Raw genomic sequence first — 12054 nt, 5'->3', positions numbered from 1 at the left:
AATTTTGCATCAGTTTCATCACACCAACATTTTTGCAGATTGATTCATCCATTCGTCGTCCTGATGCGGTAAATCGCTTCCAAACCAATCACGTGGATGCACGCAGTGTTCAATTCACCTGGAGCCGGTTCATTGCAACCGATCTCATGAACAAGTGTCTGACGTTGTGCTATAAAAATGTCAACCATGACGTTTTCATCAGGGGTGGCTCTAACCGAATTAATTGTGTGAACATGTGAGTCCGTATGGAAAACATAAATGGATGAAAACATTTCCCTAATGCACTGATTCTTTTCTGAATAAAAAAATGTGATTTTCTATTGCAGACCAAAAGACGCAACACACTACAATTTAGTGGGTTTACTACCTTTTACATTATACAAAACCTTCCTGAAGCCATGCCATTCAAAGGAACCAATCAGTGATGTGCTGGACTTTCAAACAAAGCAGGATGGTAAAACTTGTAAACTACTAGAATTGTTAAGGTCATTTTAACTGATCTTTATTATTGTTTCAGTTCCTGGGCCAGTCACTGATCACGCGTTGACGCGAAAGGATGGAATAACGCTCACGTGGGGACCACCGGAAAATAGGAATGGCATGCTCCAGGGATATCTAATTCAGTGGATCGACAAAGATAACGTAAACCACTCCGCGAACCTCACTATTGACGCAAATCAATTTCTATTTCCGAATGTTTCGACGGATGATAAAATTAATATCTCCATCATGGCGATTGGCAGCACTGGAATCGGCATTCCGATCTATGTGAATCTACTAAGTCACGTGGAAGTTCCGTTAGAGCCCGAACCTGAAGTGTACATTCCTTGGGTTGAGATAGGGATCGGTTCATTCACGGTCATATGTCTTCTAATTTTTTGTTGTTTGCTGGCAATACATAGAAAAAACTGCAAGAAACCACCTCGAAATCAAGCCACGACCGTTACAACGGCGGCATTGCAGATGCATTCCGTAAACTGCAATGCCGACATTCACGAGATGCAAACTCTTATCGGAACATCAGAGCAACTACCAGTATTAATACCAAATGGAAAATACAAACAACCTCAACCTCAGATACCCGTCAATCATCAGCAATCTGTAAACACATTTGGAAGTGTTCGGATCCCTCATGCCAACTCGAATCCTTCCAATAACCCTGAAACTCAAAATGGCAAATCTCACCTCCTATCCTCGAACAAAAACGGACTTTTACAACAGACAACCATTTCTTTCTCAACCAACACCAGTTTACTTCCACTCCAACAACCAGCAGTATCCTCACACGTTTTAGGTAGCAATATAAGTATACCGTTGAACTCTCTTTTAAAAGCTAGCGAAGTTCCCGACATGGAACCAGAATCGATACCTAACGCCACTAGTAGTAATAGTATTTATCGTAGTACCAATAGTAGCTATCACAATAACGACGGGCACTGTGAGCCAGGTGCTCCAACAGGAGGCTATAACATGAGCGGCAGATGCACACACATGACTATGAGTACGGGTGAACCAAATCAACTGCAACCGAAACATTCCTATAGAACAACCACAGCTACTGATACGACTTCTACTGCACCTACCATAATGGCAATAAGCACTACCACCGCGGAACACGTGCCAAGTTCTGCAGCTACCTCGACGTCGCTCTCGTCTGCCTCGAACTTTTCGACCACATCGGCCGGTTCGAATGGCTCGACAATGTCCTCCTGTTCAGTTCAATCTCAACAACAACAACAACTGCCGCAGCAGCAGCTACAACAACATCGCACCGCAAAATACTGCACCAGCAGCAATGGCAGCCACGATCCGGTCAGCCACGGTGCCGATGCTGCAGCGGTACGGATTATAGATAATCCACAGGTGAGTGTTTTTCATGAAGTTATATCTACAAGTTATATCCATTTATTTATTACGGGAAGGAAGTTACTAAAATCCACAATGGAAGCATATCTTCAAATCCTTCTAATTATAACCTGTTCGTTAGGGTGGATCAACAATACAAGCCCCTGCTTCCCACTGCTCTTTCAATTTGTGTTGCTGTCCTCAAGATCTGAATGAATTTGGTTGCGATCTGTTAATAACTAACATCCAAAGCGGTATTGGCTTTCTTCTTCTTCTTAATTGCTTTATTTAACGTCGGTCTCTGTTCAGCAATCGAGTGTCCATGCCAATCGAATGCCAGGGAGGCGACTTTCACACTGGTAGATACCGCACTTCCTTCAATGGAGCTTGGGCCGGGACTTACGGCTTCACTTCCCTTCCTAAGAAAAATCCCAACGACCTCGGCTGGGATTGAACTCAGCCAAAATGGAGTTAGAAAGCAGTCACGATTACGACTACACCACCGGTGTACCGTGAATATAAATAATATTATTTTTTACGTAGAAACGTTTTTAAGATACGAAAACGTTCATTTGATTTTAGATTCAGATTGAGCGATCCGGTATGTGAATGTACTATGTCACGTTGAAGTTCCTATAGAGCCCGAACCTGAAGTATACCTACATTCCTTGGGTCGAGAGAGGGATCGGTTCATTAGATTTCCCCTGTCCCAATCGGTTTGCTAACTTGAAAGAGTACTCTGACGCACTAAATGGTAAAATTCATCGTGTGAAATTTGCCTGTCGTAAAATTCGCCTTCCTGCGCAGCCCACCTTTGCTAGAGAGTCCGCCTTCTCATTGCCTGGGATTGGCAATGTGAGGGGAGCCATACAAAGGCAATCATATATGATCTTTCGACCAGCACACTCATCTGCTCCCTTACCTTTGAAAGGAAATAAGATGAGTGCCTACCTGTTTTCATCGACCGAATAGCCTCAATCGAACTGAGACTATCCGAAGTTGTTCGGAAATCCCATGAGTTGCTTGTTTCATGGTCAGATCATATTCAATTGAGGAACAGTGATTGGTTAAGTGAGCACGGTCTGGAGTATAACAAGGAAGACACATATCCGACGATATGTAGTGGTGGTAGATTCTCATAAATCGAGATTGTGTGTTCAGCCCAAAAATTTCTTCAAAATTTGCAATTATAAGTGTGTTTGTCACTCCGCATTTGAGAGAGAGCTCCCAGAAACGGTTCTGGAGAGGTGTTACTCCTTCCAGAACCTCGAAACTCATGTTATGCGTTGAGTGCATACAACCGAGAGCAATATACAGACAATGATATTGAATTCGTTCCAATTTTCTTGCCGAGAGAAAGCAGAAAGAGTCGTACTCTAGAACAGAGAGAATTGTTGTTTTATAAAGCGTTATGAGGTCTCCCGGATGAGCTCTTTACCATGTGCCACAAATTGAACGGAGAAAGTTACGTAATATGGGTATTCCAAGTGCACTTTGAATCAAGCCAGACCCCAAGGTACTTGAAAGTCGATGATTGGGTAATGTTTCTACCCAAAAGATTAAGCTGCATTAGAACTGAGTACCGCTTTCGGCTAAGCACTACCAGTTCAGTTTTCTGCGGCGAGAATTCGATCCCTAGATTTCTAGCCCAATAAGACAAGTTATCTAAGGAACTTTGAACGCCATCATTTGCAAGTTGTCTTAGCGTGCATTGTTATGCCAAACAGTTGTCGATATCTTTGATAGGAAAGTTATAAAGAAGAGGGCTGAGACATGAGCCTTGTCAGTTGTCCAAGGGAAAAGTTCATTTTCTTTTCTGACAATAGAAATTATTTAAAATTCCAGAAAGTCCACATCTGTGCAGATTTTCTGACAGAATTTCAATGGTAACTGAATCAAAAGTCCCTCTAATGTCCAATAATACTGAAGCCAATTGCTCCTTCTGCGCAAAGGCCAGTTGACTAACAATGGAAAGCCAGCGCTAGACAGCCGTTGTTGCTTTGCTGTTGCGGAACCAAAACTGTGTATTTGATATCAAGTTATTTGATTTGACTCACTGATCGAGTCTCCGAAGGATCATTTTCTCCTACAATGTCTTAATGCACAAAAGCATAGCAATCGGACGGTATAAATTATGGCTTGTCAGGTCTGTGAATGGCTATTACCTTGACCTCCATTCAGGCAGTACAATGTTGTTTTCTAGTAAGAAATTGAATAAGTTTAGCAAGCGTCTTTTAGCGATATCTGGGCGATTTGTCAGAAGATTGAATTAGAGTTGTTCAATGAAAGAAGAGTCATAGAGAATTCCAGCATTGTGAATGCTCTATCCAGAGAGCCACCGCTTGGAGACGTTTCTCGAAGAATATACAACAGCCCGGACAGACCTTCTTAGCTAATTCGAATATCCATCAGTTGGAGTATTCTTCACTCTCATTAGAAGGTGAGCGGTTACGCGTGTTGCAAGCTACCCTCCACAAGGTGTTCATTGAGGTTTCTCGTGAGAGTCCCTCGATGAAATTGCGCCAATAACCGCGTTTTTTGCTTTGATTAATTGTTTCAGTTTGTCTCAAGCTTTGATAATCCTCGAAGTAGGGGGGGATAGTGAACAGGTGGGGCATAGTGAGCATCCCGCACTGTGGGATCTCCAGCTACATGAAACAAATCAACTGGTAGTAGGTTCAATATCATTATGATATTGATCGTACCACCAAACAATTTGTTCCGAACGGCCGGAAGTCCAAGCTGGTGCACGGGATGCTCACTATGCCCCACCTGTTCACTATGCCCCTCTTACCCCTATGTGGAGGTTTTGTGCCTACGAAAAGCTTTGAAATCATCCGATTTTTCTACATACAATTTTGTGAATTCTTCGTCCTATCCAGGTGTGGCTGGTCTCCTTTTGAAGTGTGCACTTGGAACTTTTCTTTTTTGTGCTTCCAGTGAGCTTTTGTAAATCAAATCGGTGAGGAATCGATATTCTTCCAACGGTGAACGACACCGATTGTCACCGCCGTTGCATATTTCTGCCAGTCGATGTTCCTTGTTAGATCAAATGGAACTCGAGATGATTCTGCAGAGTGAGGGCCACACTTAATTGAAATGATGATCGGCAAATGATCACTACCAAAGAGATCGTTGATAACCTTCCACTGACAGTCCAATGATAGCGATTTTGAACACAAAGCTAGGTCGAGTCGGCTTTCTCGAGCCGGAGATTTTCCTATACGTGTCGCTTCACATAAATTTAAAAAAAAACCGCTCTATTGTATAGATCGTCCCACCCAGTACCATAGGATTTCATATCCCCCAGAATTTATACTGGGGATGGAAGAATCGAAACTAGATTCCAGAGTTAACTACGGCTAATGGAGGTTCTTGGTGGAATGTATACTGAAGCTATGCAAAGACCTTTGTTTTTCACATTTATTTGGCAAGCGACGATTTCGACCCCTGATACAGCAGGTGACCGTTGCGCCTATCCGATGATGTTGGTTTGCGTGGACGTACTTTGGTTTGTTTACAAATGCTTTTGTGCCGTTATCAAATGTTATGCCTGATATAAGAAGATGAAACTCGGTTCATTTTTTATGGATTTGTTTCATTTCACAACTAAAATCATAAATTAGCTCTTTTCATATGGCTTCTTGTCTGTTGTTTGACATCCACACATGGTGAAAAATGTGCTTACGTCGTTTGGTGACATCTACTCAGAGGCGGGATGTGCTACCAAATCGGCCTACTGAAAATCCATCAATGAGATGGAAATATGTACACTAAGGCAAACAGAATTAAGAATTCAATAAGGCTCGACTTATGAACAACACATATGAATTTCAAAAGCGTAACTTATGAATGATTTTCGGGTAACATGAGGTAGTTCTTATACGCCTTTAATCATTTCATCTTCCCTAGCTTTGAAAGACGAGTGGTCAATACACAGGCCCCGTAAGCTCAACGTCCATGGTTCGGTTTCAGTCTGCTACGATTTATTATTTTGTAAACATTATTTTTCATAAGGCAAATCAGTGAAATTCATACTGATTTCTTGTGGCTAAAATTCATAAGTGTTTCTTATGGAATTCGTACGTTCCTTTGCCTGCATGTAAGGCTCAATGAATTTCTCATATCCTAGCTCATCTTTTTCATTCTCCCGCTGTTTAAACGGTTAAAGGAGTGTGACTTCAAACTCCGTCATCCATTTAATCCGCCGTAGAACGAAAGAGACGATAAATTTACTGGGCCTCACCTGTTTACTCTCATTGATTTTCCATATGTCAATTTGGTTCCAAGCATGAACAAACCATTGTTGCTTACGGCTTTGTTGTCGTTTGGAACCAGTTATGCGAGGTAGGCGACGATTGTTCGTATTTGAAGTGGACCCTACACGATTAAACCCCTACAGTAAACGTATGGTCGCCTGTCAAAAGTTGTTCCAATCGAACCGTCAAAATGCACCGCTTTGCTCGATTGGAACAGCTTTTTTTCAGTTTTGTGGTGACAGTCGTCCATACTTTAACTAGAGGGCTTTATACACGATTGCTTTTATTGACAAAAATCGTATTGTCAATACATTCTATATTTATTTATTTATTTATTTCGTCAAGCAAAGTAGACTACATACAATGGTTACAATGTTTTACTTACATACTATGCATTATTTCTATTATGTTTTAGTTGGGATTTAATTTCTTCTTTTGACATAGTGATGCTAATGACTTCACAGTGTAGATTATACTGTCGCATCATTCGATTGAAGGGGCCATTTTTTGCTTAATTTGTTCTGTGTGATTTTTCTGAGAATAATTTTCGTGTTCTTAGATGCCTACAGGGTGTGTAGAAGTTTAGTTGTGAAAGTATTTCTGATGATTCTATGCGATGTGAAATAATGTCATTGATGAAGAAAAGCATTGCAAATTCGCGGCGTTCTTTGAGTGTTTGTAAGTTGATGAGCATACAGCGTGCTTCATATGATGGAAGAGGAAATGCGGTCCAATTCAAATGTTTTTGGACGGATTCTATGCGTTCCTCGTGTATGGCAATGTACGGATTCCATACTAGGTTACAGTATTCCAAAATAGGTCTTACGTATGTAATATATAATAATTTGATAGTGTATGGGTCTTGAAAATTATAGCTGAACCTCTTAATGAAGCCCAACATACTATTTGATTTCGTTATGATTGTATTATAATGTTTTACAAAAGTGAGTTTGGTGTCTAGGATCACACTTAGGTCCCTTACAATTTTACATTTTTCTACTTTTTGGTTGCCTAAAAATATTTCAAAAAGAGGTTTCTATTTTTCTGCTAAACACAATTGCGTTGTATTTTTTACATTGAGTTGGAGTAGACTTTTACTACACCAAGTGTTGAAAACGTTGATTTCATTCTGGAATTCTGCTGTGTCAATATAATTACTTATTTCTTAAAATTCAAGAAGATTAGAGGTAGCCGTGCTGTTTGTTTGTAATTTGATTTTTTACTTGCTGAAAAATTTTGTCGTTTACTATTGATTCAAAAAGTTTTGATATTGAGATATTGACGCCAATATATCGAGATTGACAATATTTCTGTATTCACATCATCAATATTATTGTCAATAATTCCCCTTCGTGTCAATATATTGATGCGTGTGGAGTTTGCTTGACAGTCACCGGGGGCCCCCTTACTATTTGCAAGTGGGTACTTGAAACTAAGGTTATCTGTCACCTTGCCGGGGACTTGAGATGATTCGTCCACTTTTGAGGGTGCGTGTACCACCGTAGAACGGCTGATGCAGCCTTCACCATTTGTACACATGACTGCTTGGAGCGTCCAGACATTGAACGCTGCACTTTATCGGAGTTTACACTTACAACTGAAATATGATTGGCAGGGTTTTTTTTACCATGCGGATTACATTCGAAGTTTTTAACTAACCTTGAATCATTTCATATTCTTTCATGATAACGGATAAAAAAATAGTCGAGGTTGATAACTAAATTAGTTATGCGATAACAAGTGAAATCAAAATGATATCTGGAATAACAAGACTTGTTTTTAAGGTGATAACAGGTTGTTATTTTACCTTGCTAGGGTAGTCACCTGAACACTGTGCACTGTAATGCGAAAAAAACCCCGCGGGTAGAAAAATTCACAAATTGAATGTCGTGTGTCGAGACCGGGACCGCGCTCGATATGGAATAAGTTTCTGATTTAGCTATAGAAGTATTTTTTCGTTCTTTTGATTATAGATTCTTATCTTGGTGGTATTCATTTGAAATGACATGACTTTAATAAAGAGCACCAATTGCATATTGTTTCAGCGAACAACTATCATTCTTACGTAATTGTTTCCTATTCTTCCATCTCATTGCAGTATTCGAAGAACAAAACAACGCCAGGAGGATACCACTCTCCAACAGCCGTACTGAACACTTCGCTATTCGACAGTAGCCAACGTAGATTATTAGATTTAACAATAGATAGTAATAGTATAGAACCGTACGACGATGATGTAACTAACTGTGATCAAAACGACGATGCTAACCAATTGAATACCTCTACCAACAACCCCCTGAGTGCCGAACAGCACCAACAGCAACAGCTGTCGGTGCGGATGCGGTTAGCTCCGGCGTCCAGAAGCTATCCGGACGAGGAATGCAACAACAACGAGCAGCAGAGAGCCGGCGATGTGCTGACTAGCTTCCACAGTGACTGCATTCGGCTGCAACCACATCGACAGCAATTGCTCAATTCAACCGGTCCATGCAACCACAACGAATGCGACATCGTCGATCCCGATGACGACGACGATGAGCACCACCTGGAAGACTTGGACAATTCTTCGTCGCTGCTGAACGAAAGCAGTATCAGCACAAAGCCACTGCATCAACAGCATACCTCCAGCTGGAATTTCCGGCGACCCATAGTCGGACCGAACGGTTAGTTACACCATCACAGCAGTCGTCGGCAAGATCATCATCATTCATCACCACCACCATCCGATCGACAGTTTCGAACATGTGATCGCCAATATCGCAACAAAGTAAGATGACCCATATGCATGCACTAATTATCTATTCTCAATCATACTTTGGCTACAAGGAATTTATACGCAAAACAGAGTTGTTTCGGACGCTATTGAAAGATGTTTTTATTTTTTTTAAACTAAATTAAGAAATAGTAAGATTTAGTCGACGGCAAACAGAATATTGATCGAACAAGAGGCTTCTTTTACTATTGACGTTTGGGGATATGTTTAAGGTTAATATTTGGTGGAGTCTATATCGAAAATCTACACCATATCTTCGCAGCATACAGTTCTCAGTTTCAAAATTCCAAATTTGCTGCTTTTGCTTCACCAAAATCAGTCATCTTTCACGATCATAAAGGGAGCAAAGTTTGCTGAAACGGGCCGTGTTACATTTTTTCCCGAATTCCACACGTTTACCTTGCAAAATCTACATTGCTTGTTTGCTCACAGTGATCTTAAACAAATTTCACCTAAAAAGCATTTATGTTAACTATATTTTGAAATAAATTAGGACCTCAGCAGCCCGAACCCAAGAACGGTGCGTAGTTGGTGCCGACCGTTTGTTTCAGCAAAAGTTGCTCCTAACGTAAACTCAACGTACCTAAATGCAATAGAGGTTAATTTATAAGTTAAAAGTTGTTGTGAATAAAAAGCACTTTATGTTGATTGCATTGCTACACACTGCAGCACTTCGAATCATATGGGAAGTGTGGTTCCATCCGCTATGTGCGATGGCCAATGAAAGCCGTAAACCCAAAATGCATTGCAAACGTTAATGAAACTATAATGAAAACATTATAAACTATATATACTATATACTGCAGACGTATTAATTTATAGAGCAAAACAAACAAAACCTTTAAGAAAAAGTAAGAAGCATAAGATATATTACAATCTGGTACCTGAAACGAACAGTAGGAAGTAAGTTGACCTATTAAAACTATAGTACTAATAAGCAGATGAAAATGGGTAAAACTAATGACAAAAAAAAAACAAAAACAAAAAAAGCAGGCAATTACTATACCAGATAACGCATAACGAGAAGTTTATTGTACTTTTTATTTGCTATTTGGGTAGTTTCACCTCAAAATTTAATTTCAAAACTAAGAAAATAGTGCTAAATTATAGTTTCTAGTTGGAAACCTCTTTTTTGATACATTTAACAAAAAGAAACAATCGAATCATTAGCGAGCGAAAATCTGTAATTTCAAGCGATACGTATTTTGGACAAGGATATTGATACCAGCTAAATCGAAAATATTTTGAGTATTAGCTTAAGTCTCATTAAATTTGATAGCGTGAAAAGAAAAGAGTCGGAATCTAATTTCGAAAAGCTATCTTAAACACTTAACAAAAAGAAGAAGAAGAAAAACAAACGAGAAATTGTGATTGACATTGTTAAGCAAAACATGTTTGAGTTGCATTGAAGAAAACAAAACAGTTGTAATGAAACGTCAATGGCAAACATAGCAAGATATATGTATGTGTGTGTATCGTCATCGTCATGTTGAGGTGAATAGATTTATAAAACGACTTACTTTCGCTTTGAAACGATACGACAGCTTGGGTTGAACTTTTTTCCCGGTCCCAGCGATTTAGAATCGATAGTAAACAAACAACATACAATTATTGGCAATTCGAAGGACATGTGATTTGGCAACCGCGCGATACGAAAAAAAACGAGTAACAAATGGAACAGGGCTAGGATCAAAAACTGAACAGGAAGAAAAAACAATGGCAAAGAAACGTATATAACGTGCCTTGCTTGTACAAATCGACAGAAAAAAAAACTATAAATGTAAAAAAACATAAATTAATTTAAAGAAAAACACACATACACACACAAACGAAAACGAACGCCACTTCTGCCAATGGTGATGCTATTGAGATGTTTTGTCTTTGCTTTGTTTTACCATTCATTAGGTTCAGTTTGTTTTCTTGTTATGGAATGAATTGGGAACACAGTGTTGTACAATCGCTTTAAATATGATTAGTTTCTGTACGTTATAACTCAACCTAGTTCCGTTGATCAACTCGAAATCGTTTTTAAACTAAGACAATAGTGCCATCCATAGAATCAGCCGGAAATGACAACATTTTGAATGCTACTAATACATACACATAAACACGTGCAATATAATTAATAAGCAAAATAGGTTATATTTCAAAATTGACACAGACTTGCATTTTCAACGACAGTTTGACCGGAACTCGCTCAAGCATCTCTTCGAGATTCTCATGTATTTTAGACGGCGTTTCCTGGTTGTCTGAGACCATTCTGAATACTTTTTTATTTTATTGATTGATTGCTATGTCACTGACAAGTTTACTGCTGCGCATAGCAAGTCCGTTTCATACGAATATAAAATTTTCTCTAGAAAATCAGGAATACGTTTGATCAAAGTATGCTAATAAAATTAAAACGCATTTTAACGGCTTGCTCTGTGTTAGATGCATACATTATTCCTAATTTTTCCATAATTCACCTGCATTTTTGCATACGCTGGTATTATTCAATAAATAGGATTACCGGCAGCCTCAATTCTCAACTGATCAGCAATCGCGGAGTAGCAACTACGAGCGATTAATCAAGCTCAAGCACAAACGAGCATAAAGTTGTGTTCTTTGAGAGGGATCGTCAGATACGGAGTAGTGCACCTTATTATTTTCTTACAACAACTTTCATAAAACTGCAGCAAGCTACAGCAAAAGCAAATAAGCAAGTACGGTACAGATTATTGGATCAATGTGGTGGAAGTATTGTGATCGTGCGATAATTCAATCTAAAGAAATCATACTTGGTGGTAATTCATCAATGCGTTCCTAATTCAAGCTGAACATTGCATTAGGTCCTAAGCAGGCATGGAAAATCATTTGCATTAATTTCGTGCATTCATTTACATTCATTTGCCCCTAACTTTTTTCATCAACAGAATTCCGCAAAATGATGTATGGAGCTTTTGTAGGTTTTGTTATTAGCTACAATTTTTTGTCAACATTTCAAATCCGTATCTCTTATGCATGAGAACAGAGCAAACAGAAGCCACTACTGTTTTTCAATGAATGTATTTTATATTCACTGAAAAACAGTAACAAGTTCTGCCCGCTCTAATTCGTGATGCACGTTTGCTACTAGGCAAACAAGCTCCTTTTTAATCATCGAGTTGCTGTTATTACCATGTAGTCATATTAACA

General features: G+C 39.3%; 1 protein-coding gene across 2 annotated transcripts in view; it reads left to right on the top strand.

The window, feature by feature from the left end:
* plum overlaps positions 1 to 11829 on the top strand; it is a 121523-nt gene extending 109694 nt beyond the window's left edge. For both annotated transcript variants that reach the window (XM_065220912.1, XM_065220913.1), the window contains 4 exons: positions 39 to 235; positions 327 to 454; positions 518 to 1863; positions 8203 to 11829. In XM_065220912.1, the coding sequence (XP_065076984.1) occupies positions 39 to 235; positions 327 to 454; positions 518 to 1863; positions 8203 to 8772 (2241 nt within the window). In that variant the 3' untranslated portion in view covers positions 8773 to 11829. The remainder of the gene's footprint in view (positions 1 to 38; positions 236 to 326; positions 455 to 517; positions 1864 to 8202) is intronic.
* The last annotated feature ends 225 nt before the right edge of the window (positions 11830 to 12054 follow it).

The sequence above is a fragment of the Ochlerotatus camptorhynchus genome, unplaced genomic scaffold (assembly GCF_037179485.1).
Source record: "Ochlerotatus camptorhynchus isolate MF236.1 unplaced genomic scaffold, CSIRO-AGI_Acam_v1.1 ptg000136l, whole genome shotgun sequence".
Classification (NCBI taxonomy): Eukaryota; Metazoa; Arthropoda; class Insecta; order Diptera; family Culicidae; genus Ochlerotatus; species Ochlerotatus camptorhynchus.
The sequence above is the reverse complement of the archived record's forward strand: the minus strand, read 5'-3'. Positions and strand labels throughout refer to the sequence as shown.